Source organism: Ictalurus furcatus, chromosome 8 (assembly GCF_023375685.1).
Source record: "Ictalurus furcatus strain D&B chromosome 8, Billie_1.0, whole genome shotgun sequence".
In the NCBI taxonomy this organism is placed as follows: Eukaryota; Metazoa; Chordata; class Actinopteri; order Siluriformes; family Ictaluridae; genus Ictalurus; species Ictalurus furcatus.
The window spans coordinates 16,679,054-16,704,077 of NC_071262.1; the positions used below are offsets into that span (position 1 = coordinate 16,679,054).

At 37.8% G+C, this 25,024-nt stretch overlaps 2 protein-coding genes across 2 annotated transcripts in view; both read right to left on the reverse strand.

The window, feature by feature from the left end:
- The window catches only part of slc30a9 (solute carrier family 30 member 9), a 30,404-nt gene extending 16,172 nt beyond the window's left edge, over positions 1-14,232 (reverse strand). Inside the window, 21 exon segments of the mRNA XM_053631100.1 lie at positions 185-267; positions 370-462; positions 663-762; positions 855-902; positions 1,004-1,204; positions 1,482-1,612; positions 5,704-5,971; positions 7,010-7,061; positions 7,199-7,297; positions 7,410-7,520; positions 7,654-7,775; positions 8,790-8,978; positions 9,059-9,206; positions 10,067-10,262; positions 10,415-10,477; positions 10,653-10,708; positions 11,501-11,569; positions 11,675-11,787; positions 12,073-12,126; positions 13,718-13,832; positions 14,128-14,232. Coding sequence (XP_053487075.1) covers positions 185-267; positions 370-462; positions 663-762; positions 855-902; positions 1,004-1,204; positions 1,482-1,612; positions 5,704-5,971; positions 7,010-7,061; positions 7,199-7,297; positions 7,410-7,520; positions 7,654-7,775; positions 8,790-8,978; positions 9,059-9,206; positions 10,067-10,262; positions 10,415-10,477; positions 10,653-10,708; positions 11,501-11,569; positions 11,675-11,787; positions 12,073-12,126; positions 13,718-13,832; positions 14,128-14,148 — 2,332 coding nt within the window. The 5' untranslated portion in view covers positions 14,149-14,232.
- Positions 14,233-16,195: 1,963 nt separating this feature from the next.
- Positions 16,196-25,024, reverse strand: part of adam19b (ADAM metallopeptidase domain 19b) — a 32,630-nt gene continuing 23,801 nt past the window's right edge. The window contains exons 12-23 of the mRNA XM_053631101.1: positions 22,647-22,824; positions 22,472-22,561; positions 22,199-22,394; positions 20,860-20,968; positions 20,563-20,776; positions 20,364-20,441; positions 19,800-19,908; positions 18,713-18,851; positions 18,516-18,603; positions 18,196-18,432; positions 17,932-18,020; positions 16,196-17,840 (exon numbers count right to left, since the gene is read on the reverse strand). Coding sequence (XP_053487076.1) covers positions 17,810-17,840; positions 17,932-18,020; positions 18,196-18,432; positions 18,516-18,603; positions 18,713-18,851; positions 19,800-19,908; positions 20,364-20,441; positions 20,563-20,776; positions 20,860-20,968; positions 22,199-22,394; positions 22,472-22,561; positions 22,647-22,824 — 1,558 coding nt within the window. The 3' untranslated portion in view covers positions 16,196-17,809. The remainder of the gene's footprint in view (positions 17,841-17,931; positions 18,021-18,195; positions 18,433-18,515; positions 18,604-18,712; positions 18,852-19,799; positions 19,909-20,363; positions 20,442-20,562; positions 20,777-20,859; positions 20,969-22,198; positions 22,395-22,471; positions 22,562-22,646; positions 22,825-25,024) is intronic.

The window sequence follows — 25,024 nt, forward strand, 5'->3', positions numbered from 1 at the left end:
AAAAAACACAACAGAGAATCTTAGGCCAAATGCCTCCATGAGTCTGAAAGCTCAGATTTACTTTGACATCATGCTACATTCCAAGTAAACACAAATATTTTGGAATCATAAATAGTTCAGAATATTAAAGAACTAAGAAAGCGTTTATTCTGCAATTCTATTAAAAGCTGTAGTGAGCGCATACTCTCTTGGTACAGTTGCTCCACCTCTTTCCTGAGATTCCTCTCTCGAGCAAGGGCCTCCATACTGCCCCAAACTTCCAGAGCCCTACAACCCACAGAACAATCAGCATGAAGAAGAAACTGAACTCTACAGAATGTACAGACTAAAGCACGACAGTTATGGATTAGCAGTTATAAAAGTACATACTTGGTCTCAACGTCTGAGCGTAAGAAGACTGTGAACGCCTCTGTGTCATCGTGAGGACTCCGTCGACGGATCTTCCTCAGTTGCTCCAGGTCACTGAAAACACACAAACAGAAAGCAGAGACATGTAGAGTCATCAGGAAAGACTGTATGCAGCCACAGAACTGATCATAAAAATGCTTTCATTATTACCATCCTGACAAATGAAACAAGGCAAAAGTGAAGGACGACCTTCACAAAGTGACGCGAGTACTATTCTCTGATGTCTGTACCAGCTAAAGAACGACCATATTTACGTTGGTTTGAGGCAGAACTCGTTCATGGCCCTGACAGCAGTGATGAAATTGTTCTGAGTGTATTTGGTACCGTATTCCCGCTTCTTCAGCACCGCTCGCACTGCAAACATCAGGAGGAACGCAGGTCACATAGCAAGCCACAATAAGAGGAAGTAGGAGACTGTAGACTCACAATGCCGTTTATGGCGTTACCTTTTACTTGAATACTCTCTGCTTTTGACAGACTCAGAGGTTTAGATCCTTTGAAAAAAAAAATGAAGAAGAAAGTGGATTAATGGTTAAGAACAATGAAGTTTGTTGCTTCCATGTCAGAAATATAAACTAAGAAATATAATAATTACCAGCCGTCTCTTTGGAGGGCTGAGCAGCGAGCACTTCGTCTGTGCTCTGTTTTGTCCCAGTTTGTCCCGATTCTGTTGGTGGTCCATCTTTACTGCTGCCCGCAGTAGAAAAGTACTGAACCTGTGCCCAGGCTATAGAAGCTCCTCTGGGGTCAGGGAAGCTAAACCACAGACTGTGGCCTTTACATCTGCTTTGCCAGCCTGCACAAAAAGAGTATTAAAATGTCACATATTCAAAAGTTCATGATGAAAACAGAAGTGCTGAATCTTCCAAATATTCTGCAAACACCACTACAGAGTGAGTGTATTCAGATTCAAAACTCGACCCTGGTTATATATCCTACTTCAAAGTTTTCTAATTAGGTAAGATTGTAGGTAATAATAATAAAATAATAAAAATACATACAGATGACAGTCCAACATAGTTTATATGTTAAGTAATGCGTAGTTTGAGTGCTACTGAATGCGAGCAGTTTACCATAACATGGCCGTGAGCTCAGGTGAGCTTGCTGGTTCAGGTAAATCCTGCACAAAGTCCGCCATGGCCGATGTGCCAGGCAGGAGAACATCCTCGCTGTGGCGAGTCTTTAAGAACACCGCTGGAACCTGCTGGAGATTCACAAAGCAGAAGGCGCAATGCATGATGAAGACCGAGTGAATACTTGCATCAAAAATAGTAGTTGCAATGTACTGATCAAAATATTGCAATGACTACACAGTAAAAAATGTGCGGTGCATCACAGGTCAGTGGGACAACACTGTGGACACAGAGTAATACAGGTGGAGAATGTCATGCACCTTCTCTATGAAAACCTGCTACTCATGACTAATTGTAAACCTTCATAATGCAAACATAATACACGTGACAATATAAAATACTATAGTCGATACATGCTCACTATTTACTAGCAGGCTCATTATTATACACCAAAAACCTGTATATTACACAAGAATTATAGCTTTAAAAGCATTTAGAAAAACAATTTATTCCAAGATACTGAACCCTGGAAATCCCAGTTCATTGTTAAGTTGGCTAACGTACTGTAACGCACTTCAGCCATGTTACAACGGGTTATCTCTATTATTGTTGCTAAGTTTTTAACAAACATTAAGGAATAAATTATGCTGATTGCTTTCATATGAACATTTCGGCAGTGGTGAAATTGGTTGCATTGATCCAGAGCGATTTAATTCATTAGGATGAATGAATTGGACCTTTGAAAGAGTAAATAAGAAAAACATGTTATAGCAAAAAACAACTATATTTGTTACATACGAACTGTAAAAGCTCTCTAATTGACATTTTAATGAACGGGGACTGCCACATTTATATCATTCGCATAGGAGATGTAAACATGCAAACGGTCCCAACTAGTTCATGTTCATAACAAATGGCTCAGTGTAAATGCATTTAAAAGCTGGTGTATATGACAACGATCGATATACTGCACTACTTGTTAAAGGATCGGTACTTTAAGTACAACTAAAGGGAAAGAAGCAAATACTGAACTTATATTATTTGCTTGACACAATGAATTTCGATACAAGCTACTGTATGGGTTTAAACGGTTTAAATAGAGTCTAAATCAACCGGTTGTTTCCCCACAGCTCACATTTATGACACAGAATAAAATTCTCCAAATATTTAATAAATAAATAAATAAATAAATAACTAACTAACTAACTAACTAACTAAATAAATAAATAAATGCATTTGGGTTATGGGGCTGAACATTCATGTACTCAAATAAACTGTGTGGGGGAAAATAGGGCTTAAATGGAAGGAAGCTTCTCAGAGTTTAATTTTATTTGTAGATATATAACCAGTGGTAACTAGCCATCTTTACAAACATAACTACTTGACGGAGAGAAAACAGACACGAATGCTTTTCTCAAAAGGTCCAGCAGGTTAATGATAGCTAAACGGAGTATTTAAATAGTTATTAAAGAAACTACTGTATCTATCTAGATGGGTGCCATGACAAACTTTGATGTTGGCTTGAAAAAGCCAGTCTTAAAGTTTAAAATCTGAAGATAATGTGCAGTTTTAAGAAAATAAGACAGACAGGATGCCAATAGCTGTAGAGTCTATTAGATAGATAGATAGACAATACTTGTAGAGTTGATTAGATAGATAGATAGATAGACAATACTTGTAGAGTTGATTAGATAGATAATCAATACTTGTAGAGTTGATTAGATTAGATAGATAGATAGATAGATAGATAGATAGACAATACTTGTAGAGTTGTAAATGCACTCAAATAACTATGGGTGAATGGAAATTTCTGGAAGATATACTAATTATATTTGCAGCTATATTATAACCAGTGGTAACTAGCCATCTTTATGAACATAAGTATTTGACAAAGAAAACAAACACGAATGCTTTTCTCAAAAGGTCCTGCAGGTTAATGATGGATAAATTGAGTATTTAAATAGTTATTAGGTAGTTAAATAGTCATTAATAAAGCTCGTGTGTATTCCTGTCCGTGTGGTTTGCAAAACCAGTGTGGCAGCTAGCTGGAACAACTAGCAAAATGGCTAGTTTAGCAAGTGACAACTGTCCCAAACGTCCATTACTAACCTGACAGCTTTTTAGAGGAGCAGGAGATGAAATTAAACCGTGCGAAATTAAATACACGATATATTTATCTTGCGTGTTGTGTGTTAGTGACTGTGCGGCTATGATGCTAGAGTCATGGTGGACCAACTTTGACCGGTAACGTTAGCTAGCTAGCCGGCTAACAGAAACAACACACACTCGCACAATTACTCAGCAAAGTTACACACTAATATCATATTTTCGCAGCCTGTACCTTTATGCAGCAATCAGTCCTCCACATATCTTATTCCATGTGCTGTATGTCGCAATCACCTCGCTCACATTTCGCCCATTCTCAATCAGCTAACTCCATGAAAACAGACAAGGTACAAGTGACGTCAGCGTGTTCACGCGAGACACTGGATAATTGAAGCGGCTCAGTGGGCGGAGTCAGATCTGCGGCTGCGTCCAATTACAACGCTGTACACTACATGTTAGTGTGATAGTGTTAGTTAAAGCTAATGCGTTTTATACGCTATGTAGAGCACTGATGTAGGGAGCAGGAAGCCTTCGCAGATGTGACCTCTTTTTAAAAAAGATAATAATAAATAAAAATAGCTAAATATATTTAATAAACGAACTCGAAACTGAATTTTCCTCAGTGCAGGTAGTTATTAGTTAATGTAGTTTAGTGTAATCATGTAGTCTAGGACAAAATGATAAAACCTGCTATGTAGGAAAGTTGGAAGTAAAAAAAAGAACGAAAAAGTCCACTACTACTACAATTACAGATCACTTTAGCATTGTATATATATATATATATATATATATATATATATATATATATATATATATATATATATATATAAATTTTATTGACACAACTTCTACTATTATTTTATTAGTTCCTTATTACTCACAATATTAATTTTAATAATTATACTTTATTTTTTATATATAGAAATTGCCTGCATAATAATCATTATTATTTAAAATAAAACTCACTGAAAAACAACCATTACAAAAAAAACAAAAAAAACAAAAACAAAGAACAAAGAAATTGCAAACAGAAAGAAAACTAGTGTTTGTGGCCAAGCTACATTATGGTAGTAAAAAGAAAAGAAAAAAAATTCTACTAATATAGTATACTATTATAAATTTATTTTATGCATATTACTGATACTACCACAAATAATACTGATAATAATTACATTATTATGAAATATATGATTATTTAGATCAGTATAGTTCCTTATTATTCAGGATGACTTTTATTATATTATTCATATTACAAACGATACTGTTACATACACATAAACATCCAGTGTAATAATCCATCCATCCATTGTCTGTACCGCTTCTCCTACACAGGGGGAGTCTGGAGCCTATTCCAGGGAACTTGGGGCACAAGGTGGGGGACACCCATCACAGGGCACAATGGCACACACACTCACACGAGCATTCGAACACTCTGGACAATTCACTGGGGGAGGAAATCAGAGAACCCGGAGAAAACCCCTGAAGCACGGGGAGAACATGTAAACTCCGAGCAGACAGGGTGCAGGAGGGAATCAAACCCCCATCCCTGGAGGTGCGAGGCAAACATGCTAGCCACTATGAAACCTACTGTAGGTGCTGATATTTTGGCACCATCATGTGGTTAACACTTAAACTACAGGTAGTAATTGAGTCATTCACTACTCTATCTTCAGTAATCAATTTGTCCTGGTCAGGGCCATGGGGGATCTGGTGACTACACATTTAAGGTACAGATTAATTATGGAAATATTTCAGTACTAGATGTTGAACACCATGTTTTACAATTATATGCTCTACCCTGTACCTTTTTCTGTAAAAACACATTAACCAACATAATACCTTGAAATTGGAAGAAAAAAAAATACTATGAACAGTAACATAGTAAACAGGTCAAACAGCAGTGTATTAAGTTAATATTAAATGTAGCTGATAGGTCTTCAGATCTCCTTGCTTTAATCCCACTCTGTCAGATTTTCAAGTTCTTGAAGCCATTCCCTCTCAACCTGAACATAAAAAAGCAAAATACGGATCAGCTGAAACAAAAAAAAATTTAATAATAAAATGCTTATAAAATATTAACTATAAATATTAAAAATATTAAGGAAGACTTTAACACACAATCCTTAATCCTAACTTGCTCTTCACCTCTTGGTTTTTTATTTCAGTAGTGTATAGGGAGCCAGACGAAGATCCTGCTAAACCCTTTTCTTCACCCAGTCCCTCAGATAGCGGTGCACAGAACAGGGACGTCATCGGACTCGGCAGAGTCTCCCACAAACTGCTCGCAGAGGCTTCTGAATCCCCCACACTGGTCTCTGGACACTGTCTCTTTGAGAGTAATGGAGACTGCTCCTGATCTCTGTGAGCCCTCTTGCCAGGCAGTCCTGAAATGTGACACGAAAAGTAATAAGCAGTGACAAACTTCCTAAAGGTTTACAATGGGCCAACACCAAACACGCACCTCTACTGTAACATTTCTAGGGTTGGATAAAATATGTAATAAACTAAAGTCACTACATTCTTTACAATAATGTTATTATTATTATTATTATTATTATTATTATTATTTTTACCAACAACTATCTTCAGTTTAAATTACTTTGTGTAGGATGGTCAAAGTGTGAAAATTATTTTCCAAGTCTGTAGTTTTACTGCATTTTAAAACAGGGAAACATGAAAATCTTACACAAAAGCATTACTTATTCATAAAAAATTACATATACGTTTCCATTCCAGTGTTTCTCGCACATACACTGCCCTCCAGAATTATCTACGCCCTTCATAAAAATGAGCAAAAATGCATGCATTCGTTCATTTGTCATCCATCTCATGCTCTCTGTCAATCAGATCCCATCTCTAATGTTCTTATGCATTCGTCTTCTGTACCGTTTACCCTTCACAGGGTTGCAGGGGAGCCTGGAGCCTATCCCAGGGGACTCGGGGCACGAGGTGGGGGAGGACACTGGACGGGGTATCAACCCATTGGAGGGCACAATCACACACACATTCATTTACACACTACAGACAATTTGGAAATGCCAATCAACCTACAACACGTCTTTGGACTGGAGGAGGAAACCAAATTACCCAGAGGAAACCCCTGAAGCACGGCTAGAACATGCAAACTCCATGCACACAGGGTGGAGGCGGGATTTGAACCCTCAACCCTGGAGGTGTGAGGCAAACGGTGCACCCCCTACAAAATATTTTAAATAGGGAGTCTGTGGAATTTATTTTACAGTTAAACGGGTTTGAGAAACTAAAGTAGGTAAGTAATCTAGGTAAAGAACTAATTATTTATTTCCAAAGGGTCTAGCTCCCGTGCCCCCCTAACATAATCATCATTATTATTATTATTATTATTAGCAGTAGTAGAAGTAGTAATAGTAGTAGTAGTAGTAGTAATGGACAGTGCAGCTCACCCTCTACACAAGTCTCAGTGCTATTCTGTTCAGAAACAGCTTCTTCTTCAGCCTGGAAAAACAAATGAAAAATTGAGGCTCTGCGCACAGCTTGTTGACCTGTATCATCAACCCCTTGGGTTTTCTTAATACAATAACAGTCAAGCATAATGAGTAATTTATAAATTTTTAACAGCAAATGACCAAAACCTTTTCAGCTGTGCACCTGGGACGGGAAGTAAAACGGCCATTAATGACTCTCTGGAGAGTTTGATGCAAGGATATAGACATATCGTGGGTGTTCTGTACCTAACACACAAAGATACATGCACGATATTTAGGAGTGCAGCCAACTAACATACAAAAGAAAACTGACCAAACACAGTCTAATGGGTTTCACTGAGATGGTCATGTGAAATACCTTCATGCTATTTAGACAGGCAGAGCGAAACTCCATGCTGCTACTGCTGCTCACAATACTGTTCACAGAGCTCAAGATCACCGACATGGCCGACTGAAACGTCTCACTGGACTACAGCATCAAAAAAAATATGCATACACACAAATACAAAGGAAAGTCACAAAATAGCTGACTAGTAGTTGAGTGCAAATAGAAATACATAAAGTGTAGCGTTGGAGAGGGTTTTTAATTAGTTTTAACTTGCCTTATTTCTTTTAAGGTATTTCTTGACGGTATTTTCCAGTAGAGACTGCAGTGCTGACCTCACTTTCTCTCCATTGTACCACAGCACCATGTCCAAGTGCGTCTCTAAAGTCTCTTCACTTGCTTAATACATTTAAAAAGGCAAATCAGACAACCAAAATAACTACTGAATCGAAATATTCCCCACAGTCCAGGCTAAAGTGTTATCTGTTTGGAAACTGTTCCCAATTGTCTTACACACATTATTTTCTTCCTAACACATATATTCTAGGTCAGTGGTTCTCAAAGTGAGATCCACAGAACCCCATGGTTGCATGATTTTTTTTTAGTTTAGTTAAAGCAATGGAAACCATTCTGGACGGTATTATACAGTATTTATTATTGAGTTCATATAGTTATTAGTTTGGCAATCAGTTTTGGTCGGACAATTGAATTGAATGAGTTTAATCCAAACATCAATACATTTATAGCAGCCTATAAATAATGCCAATGGTTGCTAATGATTTATGTTGATGGAACGTTCAGGAATAAGCTCTGTAACTCTAATAAATACACAAAATAACCATCCATACTGTGCAGTAATGTAGCTGAGGTGAAGGAACTGGCCATACTGTGCATATTGTTAGGGTTCATCTAACCATCCATTTTCTGTATCGCTTATCCTACACAGGGTCGTAGGGAGCCTGGAGCCTATCCCAGGGGACTCGGGGGACACAAGGTAGGACACACCCTGGATGGGGTGCCAACCAACTGCAGGGCACAATCACACACTACAGACAATTTAGAGATACCAATCAGCCTACAAGGCATGTCTTTGGACTGCGGGAGGAAACCGGATTACCCAGTGGAAACCCCTGAAGCATGGGGAGAACATCCAAACTCAATGCACACAGGGTGGAGGCAGGTATCGAACCCCCAACCCTGGAGGTGTCAGGCAAATGGTGCCCCCCTACAAAATATTTTAAATAGTGAGTCTGTGGAATTTATTTTACAGTTAAAGGGGTTTGAGTTTGAGAAATTAAAGTAGGTAAATAATCGAGGTAAATAACTAATTATTTATTTCCAAAGGGTCTTGTAGCCTGAGATTCAATAATAATGCAGAGCGTCATTAAGCAATAGTGGAATGATGATTCTTACTGATCAAGTCAGATAGCTGGGGGTTAAAGGGGTCATTATGCTGGATGAAAAGGAACATGGTGAGTGTTTGCTCCACAGGACGACTCTGTTCCAGCTTCACATCCTGACTCACTGCCCGGCTGCATTCAGGCTTAGGTTCCTCACTGTGATCGTTGTTTATTGAGAACTCCACTTCAGCGCACAGACTGCCTAGAAATAGAAAAGGGGGTGTGCTTTTATTGTGTGTCCTGCTTAGGTAGAATATAAATTATCAGCTGTATGCACTTTACCATGAGCAGTGTGTGTTTGACTACAGCGGACTTGAGTCAGGCCCAGCTCTCCCCAGGGCAGAGAGTCAGCCAGGCTCTGGAGGAAGCTCAGCTGCAGCTCACTCTCTCCTCGCATTAGAGGAACGCCGCTGGGACTATACACTAACAAGTAGATTAGATGTTAAGGAAAAAACTGCTCATAAATCAATGCAAGCAAAGTCATGTGTTCATTAAGGAAGCATACACACACTCATTCTGTGCTTAGCTTACTTCATAATCATAATCATAATCCCCGACACCAGAAAATCTGAGGTAATGGAGTTGCTTTAATATGCTCCCATGTGATTCTATTAGGAACTGCAAGTCACAGGGTCCCAAAATCACACTTAATACATACCAAGATAACAAGATAGCACACTGCTATTGAATAAATATAATTACCTAATATATGCTCTTAAGCATTATTATATTAAAACACCAACTCAGAAACATTTTGTTCAACACTGGGTGCTTTTTTTGCCAGCTACAAACAGAAATACATAATCACCACAATATTCAAATCAATTAAACACATAGATTAACAGTACTTTAGATAACAGTACTTTATTAAAGTAAATTTTATGCCATATTTTGTACCAAACATTTGACAAAAAACACTATAAAACCATTTGAATTTCTGAAGTCTTTTTATATTACTGTATTCCCTTTAGGTTCCTCTAAACCTTAAAAAAAATGGTTGTAGATAATCAGTTGCAGGATATATCACAATATTCCACACATTTTTCATTATTATCGTACTATCTTCTGTAAGTCAAAATCTCGTCTTATCAGGCGGTGTATGTTAGCTATTTATCGTGCACTTCTATAAAAGAGCTCACTTTGTTCAAACGTAGGATTGCAATTATCAGTAAACAAATGGCATTTTTGGGTAAATAGTTTGTTTTTAACATACATATGAAATACTGTAAACTGTGAGACAAAGGTATGCAAGCAGCACGCATCCTCTTTGTAATGTAATGTAAAGGATATGCATATGTGTGAGATGCGAGTTGGCCAGTTGGGGTACTGCTTCATGCAGGGTCCGAGCACAGCCATGGTAGCGATGCTCACCTCCCCACACAACTCGGCCTCCACGGCTTCAGAAGAAAGTAAGAGAGGGAGTGTCTCCCCTAAAACTGGGTGCATCCGGCTACATGAAGGGAGAGACCTCACAGAGAACGGAGTCCTTCAGAATAAAACAAAGACACCAGATTTGTACCTTTTTATTAGACACTGTACGATTACCTTAACTTAAAGCAGGTGCAAAATAAAATTTTGACTTCTGAATTAGAGACAAAAATTCCAAACTATATTTTTCATAAGAAAGAAAAAGCTAACTGTCCGAATGCGGTACTGTCCATGGCAATGGAGCGACCCACCATGGAATATGTACTCTTGACACTACAAGAAAACATAGGAACATTTCCAAAAGTGAAAAAATGCATAAATTCTTCACATATACCATATATTTTTCACATATGGTGAATAATTGTGGGTTCCTTGCATCAGCAGAAACATCAACACACAATGACACAATAACAGGTTTTAAATGATTCCTATTTCCATTTAATTTTACCTGAATACTTGCTGGTTTGTTTGTTCTTTATTCCTTACTTTGAAGATAACTGTAATCTGCATCACATAAACAAATAGAAAAAACTAACAGTAGGTCACATAAGAGATGACACACAACACTAAGATCAGTGTAAACTTAATCCCAAGCTAAAGTGTTTAGCAGAAGCAAAAGCCTTTATTTGTCACATACAGTACTTGACAGCACAGTGAAATTATTTTCTTCACCTATGTGGGTGGGTGATATGACGACAGACATCCTACAGTTAAATCTAATACTTTTTATGACTTTTTTAGTAACACTTTAAATGTAATTTAAAACATAATTTACAGTGATGATACAAACAAAATATATAAGAATGCTTCAAGATAACATAAATAAAGCCGATTTGCATTTGTTCAACACAAAATACATAAATATAAGATCTTTTATAGATGTCCTACCATCTAAAAAAGAAAAAAGGTTTAACATTTATTTTTACCTGCAGACTTTGTGATAATATGATATAAAAAAATTAACAAACAAACAAATAAATAAAAAAGTGGCATACAATACACTTTTCTGAGAACTGTATGTGTATTCTCAAGACTTTATTTAACTGTGTTGCTTTTTCAAGTGTAGCCGACTGGACAGCAAAATCTGATCTTTATTTTATTTTTTGCCTTCCATTTTAAATTTCTTTTATAAACAGTGAATACAAAAACAAGTGGATGAATTTTTCCACATATTACACGTACAAATTTACATCATAACACATCTTATATCATGAAAATGTATCGCAATATGATATGAACTTGAGTTTGGTGCAATGTAAGCCGTGTATATGTAGAATAAAGGATCTCAGGGATTACCTGAGCATGAACCAGACTGAATCTATGAAGAAATCTCTCAATCTCCAATTCTTGGCAGTTCTGTTCTACCTATAAGAGACGAAGTGATGCTCTTACAGGTTAGATTTATTTAGAATAAAACCCGTAATGGTGTGAACTGCATTTCATCCTGATCAGCCAACAAAACATACACACCTGGAATGAATGCGCAAAGCGTAAAGGCCCAAAGTTATCTGAAAACCTGCAGAGCTCTTCAGGGTAAGGGCAGATACAAAGAGAGACAAAGGAGGACAGTCTGTCTGCAGCCTCTAAAAAAAAAACAACACACAAGTTATATTCATGTACCTTCACCAACTGGCCATTTAATCAGTTTTACCCACAATATAGATTCGGGTGGTATGTATATAAATAGAAACGCTTCTGTTGCTAATGCACACTGATGGATGAGGTAAAGAGAGTGACCAATTTGTATAGCTACTAAATTAATTGATAAACTGATAACACTGCCAGAGAATGCAGCTAAATTGTGGATGTACCACTATAAGTCTATTTCAGTCAACTCAGATATTCATGTAAAATGAATTAACACCTACCTTTCTTAATGTTTTTCTTAGCCACTTTGGAACACCAGGGACCGGCAGCTGCAACTGCAAACGGACAAGATTTGGTCATGATTTTGGCATAAAACACTATGGAAGCCTGTTTCCGCCATGGAGAAAAAAATAAAAAAGGTAATAGCGACTTTATATCTCAGCACTGAGACTTTTTTCTCGCAATTTCGAGTTTATATCTCGCAATTCTGACTTTTTTCTCGCAATGTTGTGTTTACATCTCGCAGTACTGACTTTTTTCTAAAGATGCACCAATATCGGCCGATAATCGGTACTGACCGATAAAGACTATTTTTCCCGCTATCTGCCGATAGTTTAAAAACATCCGATGATCAGGGCCGATTAAATCCTGTCAATCAATAGAGGGCAGGAAAACACATCAATTTCGTGCTGTGTGTAAAGATGATGTCGCTTGTGTGGAATGATGACAAAATTGCAGTTTGTAAACTCTGTAATCTCTGCACTGATAAAATTTTACACCGGACGCTGCAGCAGTGAAGCGGGAGTTTCGGTGTCGAGTCTAATTAATTATTTTTGCTGAGCTGCTCGCACTGAATTAAAGGGCAAGTACACCATTGAAAGATTTAAATATAGATGAATTGACAAAAATATATATATTTCACAGAAAAATATATTTGTAGAGTAGTATATTTCATATCCAGTTAATGTTAATATGAGTTAATATCATCAAAAAAAGTTTATATTAGCCTATATATTACCAGTTTGATGTTTAATGAGAAAGTAGAAATGCTTTTGTTTGTGGAGAGTGAATGTGAGACTAACAGGAGGTTTTTTAGAACTCAGTCAATGTTAATCTGAATTAATAACATTCAATAAGTTAAGAAATATTACTTTAATCTTCAGAATTTAGTTCATGTGTTAATGTTAATGTGAGTAATGTGTTTTCTGTTTATGAGACCAGTTACTGTGAAATAACTTGCTGAAATGGAGAGAATAAAGTTTTAGTTTGATTTCTTTCGGAATTGTGGAATGAATCATTATTAATTTAAAAGAAGGCATAAAAGGCAGAACTATCGGTATCGGCCGATATCACTCTGAATGATCGGTTATAGATTTCGGTTGAGAAATTTTGTATCGGTGCATCTCTACTTTTTTCGCATCTCACAATTCTCCTAATTACGAGTTTATAGCTTGCAATTCTGACTTTTCTCGCAATTTTTTGTCTAGATCTTGCAATACTGACTATTTTTCACAATTTCAAGTTTACATCTCAGAATTCTGACGTTTGTTCTAGTTATTCTGACTTTTTCTTGCAATTTTGAGTTCATATCGCACAGTTTTGACTTTATTTCTCGCAATCACGAGCTTACATCTCACAGTTCTGACTTCTGACAATTCACGTCCACTTGACATTTAGTAAGCTACAAAGAATGCCCCGACATCAATCATTCTCTATAACTAGGTTATATACAGTAAGAACTGCACTCAGCTAGTCAGGACACAGGAAAAACCAGACACCAGAGCGCGCTCGTTACTTGAAGTTAGTCACATTTCCGGTACTACATCAAGCGCGTGTCTAAACTGCGAGTCGCAATTACCTTAAAAACATTTCCTCCGCGGCGGAAACGGGCTTCCATAACACACACACACTACCGTTTCCCCATACCGGTGTATGTCGGCGGTGTGAGCTGTGTGGACAGCAGCACCAATAACCCGCCTTTACCGACAGCGCGCGACTTCCCGCGGTTACTGCGGATCAGAACCATCAGCAACCTAATCACCTGAAACACAAATAAACTCGAAATAAGCTTATTTACATACCAGCTTGCAATAATAACTGTAATTAATTACAGTTCAAAGTTTAAACTACTTCATAAATACCACCGCTGCCTCAAAGGTGGCTAACCTTGGCCAAAATAAACTTAGCTAACAAGCGTTAGTCCAAAAGAACAAACTTTCTTCACCACAGCCTCGACAGCTCACCATGTTAGCTTACATCTACTTTATCATAAGAATATTTTATTAAATATTTAATGACGATGTCTGTTTTATTTTGTGGTAGTTAGCTAACGTTACCTGTTTCAGTTTAGTTTCCATTTTCTGAAGCTCTGGCTCGATCAGAGACCGATAGGAGGAGGAGGAGGAGGAGGAAGCTCCAGCTGTAAAACATTCAATTTTTTTCTTAAATCAGCATCTCTACATGTATGGCAGCCAGTCCATAACAATGTCTGTTGAATTCCAACACAGGCACACCTTATTCTAGTGAATGAGGTACTGATTAGGTGATCACCTGAACCAAATCTTATTTAACGAGGATTTTTTTTTTTTAACACTGCTGTGGTCATTACTATCCTCTTGCAATAGGACCAGCTGGATGGTAAAGACAGTGCTAGTAGTACCTCAAAAGTAAATGGAGTAAAAATAAAATAACTATTGACCATGCCAAAAGAGTTGAAAAGTAAAGTTTTGAGTGAGGAAAAGAAGGGTTTAATTCTGGCTTTACTGGCAGAGGGATACAGTGAGTGTCAGGTTGCTTCCATCCTTAAAATTTCAAAGATGGTCAAACAGCACACATTAGGGACAACAACACTACAGACCAACAGAGCACAAAAACAACTCTCCACTGACCAGGATGAACGTCAACTCATTTGAATGTCACTCATTAATCATAGGATGACATCAAGATCATCAAGCTGGGCAGGCCTACAAGCCACCCACTGTGATATTTGGTGGAGGATCAGTGATGATCTGGGGGTGCTTCAGCAAGGCTGAATTTGTCTTTGTGAAGGACGCATGAATCAAGCCATGTGCAAGGTTGTCCTAAAAGAAAACTTGCTTCCTTCTGCTCTGACAATGTGCCCCAACTCTGAAGTTTGGTTTTTCCAACAGGACAATGCTACATGCCACACAGCCAGGCCAATCAAGGTGTGATTGGAGGACCACCAGATCAAGATCCTGTCGTGGCCAGCCCAATCCCCAGACCTGAAAACCTCTGGAATGTGATCAAGAGGATGATGGATGGTCACAAGCCATAAAACAAAGATGAGCTGCTTAAATTTTTGCACCAGGAGTCACCCAACATTATTGTGAAAGGCTAGTAGAGATTTATTCAACCAAATATTGATTTTTGAACTCTTCCTAAGTTAAAACATTAGTATTGTGTTGTTTAAAAATGAATATGAACTTATTTTCTTTGCATTATTCAAGGTCTGACAACACCGCATCTATTTTTCTTATTTTGACCAGTTGTCATTTTCTGCAAATAAATGCTCTAAATGACAATATTTTTATTTGGAATTTCTGGAAAATGTCAGTAGCTTATAGAATAAAACAATAATGTTAATTTTACCCAAATACATACCTATAAATAGTAAAACTAGAGACACTGATAATTTTGCAGTAGTCTCAGAGCTGTAGATAGATTTATTTATTAATCATAAAGTAGATAAATAAAGTACTTAATAATAATAATAATAATAGTGGTACTAGTAGTAGTAGTAGTAGTATTAATAAGGCAAATTAATACCAATTAGTATTAGTACTATTACTACTAGTAACTATCATCTAATGGAGGCGGAGATGAAAGCAAATACAGGTATTGCTGCTGTAATGAGAGAATATAATCCAGGGAAAAATCAAAAAATATAAAACAGGCAAAGGTCAGGCCATCAGGCAAAATGACTAGAGCAGATAAGGCAGATAATCAGAGTCCAGGATAAAACAGAATCAAAAACAGAATAAACATCACTAGAGGAAGGCTTGGTAACAATAGACTAAAGCAACTGAGTGTGTACTTCACAATGGTATCGTGAATGAGCAATCTCTTATAAAGGATGGTGTGAGTGTGACTGGGAACAGGTCCTGTCAGATTAGTATTCTGGAGAAGGTGAACTTGTCTGTGTTTGTTTGGGAGTTGTAGTCGTCGTCGACCATGTTTGTAGTTTGCGGTGCGTTCTGGGAAATGGAGTCGCTGGTTTGCTGTGACATGACAAACTGTAGTAAGTTTATTACTGTTGTTGTTATTCCATCAGTTTCTTACAGGCACAGATAAAAACAAACTATTACATGAAAATCATTGTGTTGCTACAGCCAGTTTTGGCAAATGATAATGAAATAAAATTCTAATCAAACCCCAAATTGTGAAAAAATAATAATGACAAAATTCATTTCAATTAATCAATTTTTATTTGATCTGCTTTTGCAACTCAAAGTCAATCTGTGATCCATGGCATTAGCTCAATCCAGTTCCAGGACTAATTTACAATAGCACTTTAATTTCTTGTTCCTTTAATAAAAGAAAGTGCGTGTATCACACGGTGCAAGTAAACCAAAGAACAGAGGACAATTGGTTGTAAATAGTCCATAGCACTACATTAGCATAGGCAGCATTTGAAATGACCCTTCCAGTTATATTTAAATTCTGTTATAGGTTTAATTCTAATCGTCATAATCATGAGGTTCACAGTGTTTTTTCTCATTTTACATGGTCCCTATTTTACAGCATCACTATGCGTGGCCGTTGACACAATCATTCCAGTCAACAGCATTCTTTTAATGCACGATTATCATACCATTAAAGTGTAAAAGATACCAAAAAAAGAAAGATTATTTCCAATCTTTCAATTCAATGCAGAAATACAAAATACAAAATCTATTTAAGGTTATTACTGAATCCATTCAGCTGTTAATGCTGGGACATTTGCTAATTAAACCTTATACACTGGGCTAAATTTTGAGCATTTACAAATGTTAATATTACTATGATGAACAGATTGAAGAAACATGCCTTCAAATCTAGCACTTCCACAGAAGAAAGTTCTGGTGGTTGACTTAGATGAACTCTGCAACATAGTATATTTGTGAAAAAGCTATATGGACTGTGGTGGCATTAAGATCACATATCTTTTAGACAGCTTCAATTGCTTACTAGAGCAAACAAACATTTTAAATGCTAAAACTGTTAACTTTACTGTACAATATGTCTTTACTATACATTCCCTGATGCCCTGTAAACAGCATAAGGTGCATTTTGTCAAGTTCTCCCAAGTGGAGCAAGTAAAGAGAATAAAAAGTAGCCTCGTCTCACTGGATTGTTACAGGATAGCCATAACTGATTTGATGCATTGCATACTGTACATATACAGTGTCCAGCATTTTGCAATGATTCTCCTGATAATTTTAGCAGTAAAATAAAAGAGAGACAGAAAATGCAGTAGAGAAAAACACAAGAACAAAACAGGCTACTGCAAAAACACTGTACACTGAATCAGTATTTCCTGATTATTATTGCTATACCTTTCCTTTTTTCATATACAGAGTGCAAAACTCATGTCCGATATTCCAGTTAAATGCTTGTTTCTCACATAACGTGTTTTCACTGTTTTCAATACTGCATGCAATCCACTTTAACCATGACATATTCTGAATATTCTGAATGCTTATACTGAAAGACAACATCTAGACACTGTCCATTGTTTCTTTTCGGTATAGCCTTTGTAATAATAGGTATAAAATAAACTAGAAATATGGCACATGAACATTGGAAGAGTACCAAAACAAAGTTAAACGCAACAAGTAAATTACACTTTAGGTTTCAAGTGTATTAGGCAAACATGGTGTTGGACGTAGACCACAGCCTACACAGCCACTGCTGAAGATGTAAACATGCCTGAAGTTTGCATGGTGTTCCAGTATGCCATTTTAAGAGTCCTCTGTATAGAAGAGTAATGCCCATTCTCTCCACAAGTCTGATGAAGCCTCAGCTTTTTCCACTGGTTTCAGTCTGAGTTCTGAAGAATAAAACATCCGATGAACTATTATTATTTTTTTCTTTGGATCATTAAAGCTGAAACTGAGCAGTGTATTTTATAGGTGGATTACCTGAGATTTCCACCAGAGCGCATCAGATTGGCCCTTCCTTTCTGCAACAATGCTGGTGATACTTGGTGGCCTTTTCTAAATGAGTTCTCCTTGATAAAGAAAACACACCCAGTTGTGGATTACTAATGTAATCTGAAACATTTCAACTTTAACCTAAATAACCTTGACCAGTGACCTGTTTTGCTGTTTCTTTTTCTATGAGTGAGGTGAATGGCTTTCAGGTTATTGCTTCAGGACAGTCAAAAGCAGATCAGTGAAACACACCTTTTTGATCTGAGTGGTTTTGGTAGCAGGACGAGGTGGAGGAGGTCTGCTTGGAGGGTTTGGTCTAGGTTTTGGTGCCACGGATGGAGATGGGTAAGAGCTTGAGCTGGTCTCTGAGAGTGGAGGACTCTTCTGCTGTAGCAAATATGCTGGGACCGGCGGTGGTTTGACCACTGGCTTGACAGTGGAATGTCTCGATCTTGGTGTACCAGTAGGAGTTGGCTGCTGGCTAGTGTCCTGTGGAAAAATCACAACAATTTGGCATTATGCAGTATTAAAACCTTCAATGCAGTTTACCGATACAGAAGGTGACATATTACCGCTTTGTCCATGTTAGGTTTCTGTAGCTGGAATGTTGGGTTGGCGTGACCACTAGCAAAAGTTTTGGAGTCTGTTGAAACTGGGACACTGAAAGTTAAATCAAAGTGAACACATTTGAAACACTCATGATACGTAGAAGAAACTATACCAAGTTATAAGCACATGAATATCACCAAGCTGCAAATTTCAGTATTACTTAATAGATATCTGACGAGGGGCATGAGCCACGTCTTTCAAAGCATGGAGTTTTCGCTTGTAGCACCAGTAGAGGAGCAGAATTCCCAATCCCAAGGAGACAACCACAGGGAGGAGCACCAGGAGAGCAAGTAAGTTGCCTGCAACATCAAACAAACCATTTAAACCCACACTCAACTGAAGCTGCCATAGTCCATACCCCTCTTATACCCTTCTTATAGTCAATACCAGATCAAAGAACACAACTGTATGAAGTATGCAGAAGGATTACAGACATAGAAGGATTTAACTTGTTTCATGGAATAAAAATACGCAACAAATACTTCCAGGAAAACAATTCTTCCAAATAAATTATACTATTTATATTTTACATTTTACAAGCAGGAAATAATATAATAATATTTAATATGTTCAATATTATATGCCCTGATAAGGTACATATTATACGCCCTGATTAGGTACATTCATTCATTCATTATAGATGTTTAAATATATTCATAATTTTTTTTTTTTTTAAAACACAATTTTCCCCCATTATACTTCTGTGACCAATATGAGATATGTGTAAATATTTGTTTAATTTATTTTGAACAATTGATTCACCTCTGCTTCCAAGAAGTATTTGCAATAGTTAATGCACTGAAGCGGATGTTTACCATTGACATATGAACATCTGATGAATAACTATAATCCACCTGAGTGGCACTGTTTTGTCTGAAATACTGTAATTAAGGTGTTTGTGCATTTAAAAGATATTTGCCTAAGATTGCAAGGTATTCAAATACATTTTAAAGCAAAAACATTTAGGAAATATAAATCCAGACCTTGGAATAAGGTTTCATCTGACAATGGTGTGGTTTTAAGATATTGTTCCATAATATTTTGACACCTTTATTTTCAGTGGTGTGATTATAAAATTAACTAAATTTCTCCAAAAAAAAAAACACAAAAAAAAGTAGAGTGCTTACTGAGAATAATACTGATGACCTGCTGAACATTATTAGGTACTTGGGTGTACTGGAGGTGTGTACATACGTACATACGTACGTACGTACGTACGTATGTATGTATGTAGGTGTCTGACTCACTTTTTGTAGTCACGGGGCCACTGTCCATGCTGCCGCCATTTCCCTCTTCCTCACAGTAAGGCGGTGCCCAGCCTGTGTCACAGTGGCAGTTATGATTGTTGTTACACATCTATAAAAGAAAACATGCAGGTTTAATCAACAGTCCTGTCATCACGACCACATCTGTGTTTCAAAATCTACTAACTTATTCGGCATGCCTTTTCTTATCTTATCAACTCATCTCCTCTCATCTAATATCTCTTTTTAATCTTGTTGAACATAGTCAACACACTGCTAAAGTGCTTAAAAAACTTAAAGATAAAGTGGGACATTTTAACATTGAAAAGAGTGTGAATACATGACCTACTACAGCAGTGAGGATGTAATAGCCAGTTCCTTATTATTATTATGTAATAAAAGTTCCTTTTCACATATACTGCATGTAATCTATTGCATGACTGATGGAGAAGCTGTGAGCTAACAGGGTGATGGGAGGACAGGAAGTTGCTCTATGAAGCGAAGCCACCCACATGGGCTAAAGTTCTGGCAGATCAATGCTGGCAGTGCACCAAAGTGAGCACCTACCCCACGGCCATGACACTTGGCATTGCACTCATCCGCTTGCAGGAAGGATGCGTTGCGACACTCCCCAGCAAAACAAATCTGCTCAGAGAGAGAGAGAGAGAGAGAGAGCAAATGATAAAAGACAGCATTATGATATATGGTCAATGGCAATGGTTCTCATTACAACAGTTACACATGACTACATGTACTCATTACTCACTGCATTGTCCCCACACTTGGTTCCGGTCATAACCAGCCCAGGGTCGAGCGTGTCTCCCAGACCCTCGTCTCCCTTGCCAGGCCGGTAGATATGTGTACCTCGACACAGGATCTGATGCTGGTCTTGCCGGATGGTGGTGTCGATGGAGACTGCGTTGGTTTCAATGGGCTTGGTAGCAGCACTCTGACATTGTATCTTTCCGCATTTAGCATCCCTTAGACAAAAAAATCTCCGTAAATGTGTGTCTTTCCATTTTATTTGGAGTTTTCAGTTTTGTTTTCTGTGAATGATGCTTACCGCTCAGTGCACTTCCTGTATTCACCCATGAGGTTTTTGCCACAGTTTCCATAGGTATCTCCAGCCCTGTTTACCTCTGTGAAGCACAGATCCGGAGCGGGTCGGCCATCTGTGAAGGGACACAGAGAACCATGTGCTTTCTCATGTGCTATACAGATGTTAAAACCTTCAGCTATTACCAAAATGAATTAGGAAAATTGCTCACTGGCACCATTAACAGGGCTATGTTAAACTTTACCCAGGTAGCATTAGTGCACATTGCAAGTGTTGGAGCACAAATAAAAAGTGTATAATTTTCATTTTGGTCTTGGTCATGAAAAAGCAATATTATTCCTATAAGTGTTCTCTGATTAATGAGCTTGAGAGGATTCTTGATCTACACATGATCTCATAATCTTTCTTCTCTTGGCTCCTTACCTCGAGTGTAATACATAAGGAATAAAGCACAGTATATGATTTATAGGATAATATTTTGCATTATATACGATAAAATGTTTACACCTTACAGCCTTACTTAGGGACCCACAGATGGCATTGTCACCTTGCCAAACCAAAGTCATTTTTTGTGCCGGATTTCCATCTATTTGAATGTGTAATTGTTATTATTTTGTCTTCTGGGAAGCATGTAAATATCTTATGTAGTTTCTGAAGGGCAGTATTGAATGAAAAAAAAAAATTAAACAAAATAATAACAATTTACACCGATCATCCTGTTCAAAAGTTTACACCCCCCTGGCTCTTAATGTAGCGTGTTACCTTCTTGAGCGTCAGTGAATGTTTGTAGCTTTTGTAATAGTTGTGTACGAGTCCCCAAATTGTCTTCAGTGTGAAAAGAACGATCTCAACATCATATAGCCTGTGTTGGAAAGGAGTCAAATTTGCAGAACATGCTGGAAAAGCAAAGAATGTGCAGGACCTGGAGGATTTTTCTGAAGAACAGTGGGCAGTTTAACTGCTCACGACAAACAAGGGACAACTCTCACAAAACATAAACACAGTCTCTGATCATCCAGGTAACAACACAGTATTAATAATCAAGCGGATGTAAACTTTTGACCTGGTTCATTTGTGTAAATTCAGTTATTATTGTGTCTTGTGGACTATATGTAAACATCTGTTGTGTGAAATAGCTTATTCAGGGCAGGACTAAATAAAAAAACTAAATGCAATTTTCATGATCCCTCTTTTATTATTATTATTATCATTTTGCAGATTCTCCAAGGCGTACGTAAACTTAAGACCTCAAATGTATATTCCTAGAATTACATGACTCGGCTTGACTCATCAATCAGCTGAAGCTAATATACTTGATAGATTTGTCTAAGCTGACCAGTTTTACCTTTCCCCCAGAGAGAGAGGCACTGCTGCTCCAGGGTCAAGCACATGCCTGTGTAACAGTAAGCTTGGCCATGTGCACAGGAGCTGCCATCCATCAGGTAGAAATTAGCAGGGCAGGACTCTGATTTACCATCGCAGTACTCAGGCAGGTCACAGGAACCCGAGGGAGCGCGGCAAAGCGCACCTGGACTCTTCAACTAAGAGGAAATAAGTCAAGAATAAAGCTGACCTTTCAGAATGTATTACTAAATAGAGTTATGGACGATTAAATTACCTTGCAGTTCTCACAGCAAACTCCATGGGCACACTCAGCACCCGCTTTTAGTGTGCAGTTATTGGCATTACAGCATGGACTGGAACATTCCTATAACACAAGATAACGAGAAAATAGAAAAGAGAGACAGAAAAAATTAGAGACAGAGGTGAAAGAGTGCAGGTAATGCTCTCACCTCCACCTCTCCACAGTCACACTCCTCCCCCTCCTCAAGGTAGCCGTTGCCACAGCGCTGGCCTCCGTACATGACCCGGGTGTTTGGTAGATTAAACAGACATTTCCCACCCCCTGAGCTCAGATAGCGCTTCAGCTCTGCCTGGTTACACTGATTAAACACACGAGGGAATGGGTGTCTGTAGACAGGTGGAAAGAAAACAACAATCAGAAGAGAGTTAAGATTCAAAAGCATTTTTTTTAATGCTAATCATGTTGTGCAAAATCGATGCACAAAACCACAAGATATTAGATATTTTTGGTATTTTGCTGTAATTAAATTAGCTCCTTTTATTTCTTTAAAACAAGATATGCACTGGCAGACACAAAATGTAGATCTGAGAAGTCATTACAGGAAGTGTAATGCACAGATAGAAGTGAGAGATCATGCTGACGAGTACAAATAACCTGCAGGCTCGCATGACATTCTCTGTCTTGTCTATGAAAGCAATAAATTTGATGGGGTAATTGACTCTATTAAATGTTCTGTGCTCATGAAATATGGCATGGTGATGCAGCAGGTAGCACTGCAGCCTCACAACTCCAGGATGCCTTGTACGATCCTGAGCTAGGGCTACTGTCTATGTAGAGTTTTACATGTTCTCCTAGTGTCTGTGTGGGTTGCTCTGGGTTCTCTGGTTTCCTCCCACCTCCCAAAAACATAGTCAGGGTGTAGAGTGTAACAATTATCATGTTTATAATTGAATTGTTATTTTGGAAGCAGTAGAGAGGTGGATGCTATTTTTGTTACTACTGCCCATGTTTTCTCCTGTGTTTGGTTAGAAAGGGAGGAAGGTAAGAATTTTGTTGTTCATTTTGAATTTTACTTTTAAAAGTTTAGAAAATACTCCCCTCAAAGGCAGAACTTTTATGTTTGTTATTTTGGCCTGGTCCCCTCCTGAAATCTTTTTGAAGCTTTTCTTTTTGTATTTGAACTTACCAAGTAAATATTACTCTTCAGTGTTACAAAAAGCTGTGTGACTTTTTAAAAATTCTTGTTGCTCCATAAGTTTCCTTGTTACCGTCTCCCTGACCCTAGACAGTGGAGGCATGTAATAATTGTAATTGAGAGTGTATTCATGCATCATGGCCTGTATTCCTTGACTACTCCAGGCTCTGGGTCCACTGTGTTCCTGACCAGGATAAAGCACTTACTGAAGATGAATGTAATGACATGTAGATAAATACATAAATAGCTAAAATAATTCATGTTGCATGTATTTATTAAGTGTAGTGACATAAATTGTGCACATCCCCAAAACTAAGTCGTAAAAAAATGGGATAGGACTTTTTATGCCAGAGCTTGAAATGAAGGGGAAAAAATTTTGCCCTTACATCTTAGCTAAGAGTGTTTTACAAAGTAACACTTCACAGATGTAAAAGTCAAGATAAAACGTTAGGATTTTTGTTTTTGTTTTAACTGTCTACTTCATAAATTATTACTGGATTTCTATTACTTCAATTAGTAATAAAAATATATTTTTAAAAAAACAAAAAAACATTCAATTAAATTGGGGGGGGGGGGGTGAATTGTTGCAACAACGCGCAATGATGTTGTCAAAAATAGCACAAAATGTATGAGATTACAATTCCACTTACTTGAATTAACAGACTATAAGTTACAGAATTTTTTTGCCACCTAGTAAGCATGTACAAGTTATATCTTCTATCCATCCATCTTCTATACCGCTGATCCTTCAGGGTTGCGGTGAACCTGGAGCCTACCCTGGGGACCAGAGGGCACAAGGCGGGAGCCACCCTGGACGGGGTGCCAATCCATCGCAGGGCACAATCACATACACATTCACACACCCATTCATACACTACATACACTTTAGACATGCCTATCAGCCTACCATGCATGCCTTTGGACTGGGGAAGGAAACCGGAGAACCGCGAGGAAACCCCCGCAGCACGGGGAGAACATGCAAACTCCACACACACAGGGCAGCAGCGGGAATCGAACCCCCGACCCTGGAGTTGTGAGGCGAACATGCTAAGCACTAAACCACTGTGTGCCTAAAAAATCTTCTAGAAAGGAATTACAGTTGTAAAATATATGTGGCTGGATTTACTCATTCAAAACACATACAAAATAGTAGTGTTTCAGTTCTTTACTTAAGTAGTTTTGCCTAAATATTGAAAAATTAATCACATTTTGAGAGTCCTCCAATGATGACCTTCACCATGCCATGTGACTGCAGAAAAGGAAGAGCAAAAACAGTCAAAATGAAAGCCCCCTTTTCCAGTTACATGGGAAAATACTAGTTTTGTCTTATTATCAATAAATTGGAGATACTTAATTGTTGCCCTATGGCAACATAATGCAGTAAAGGATTA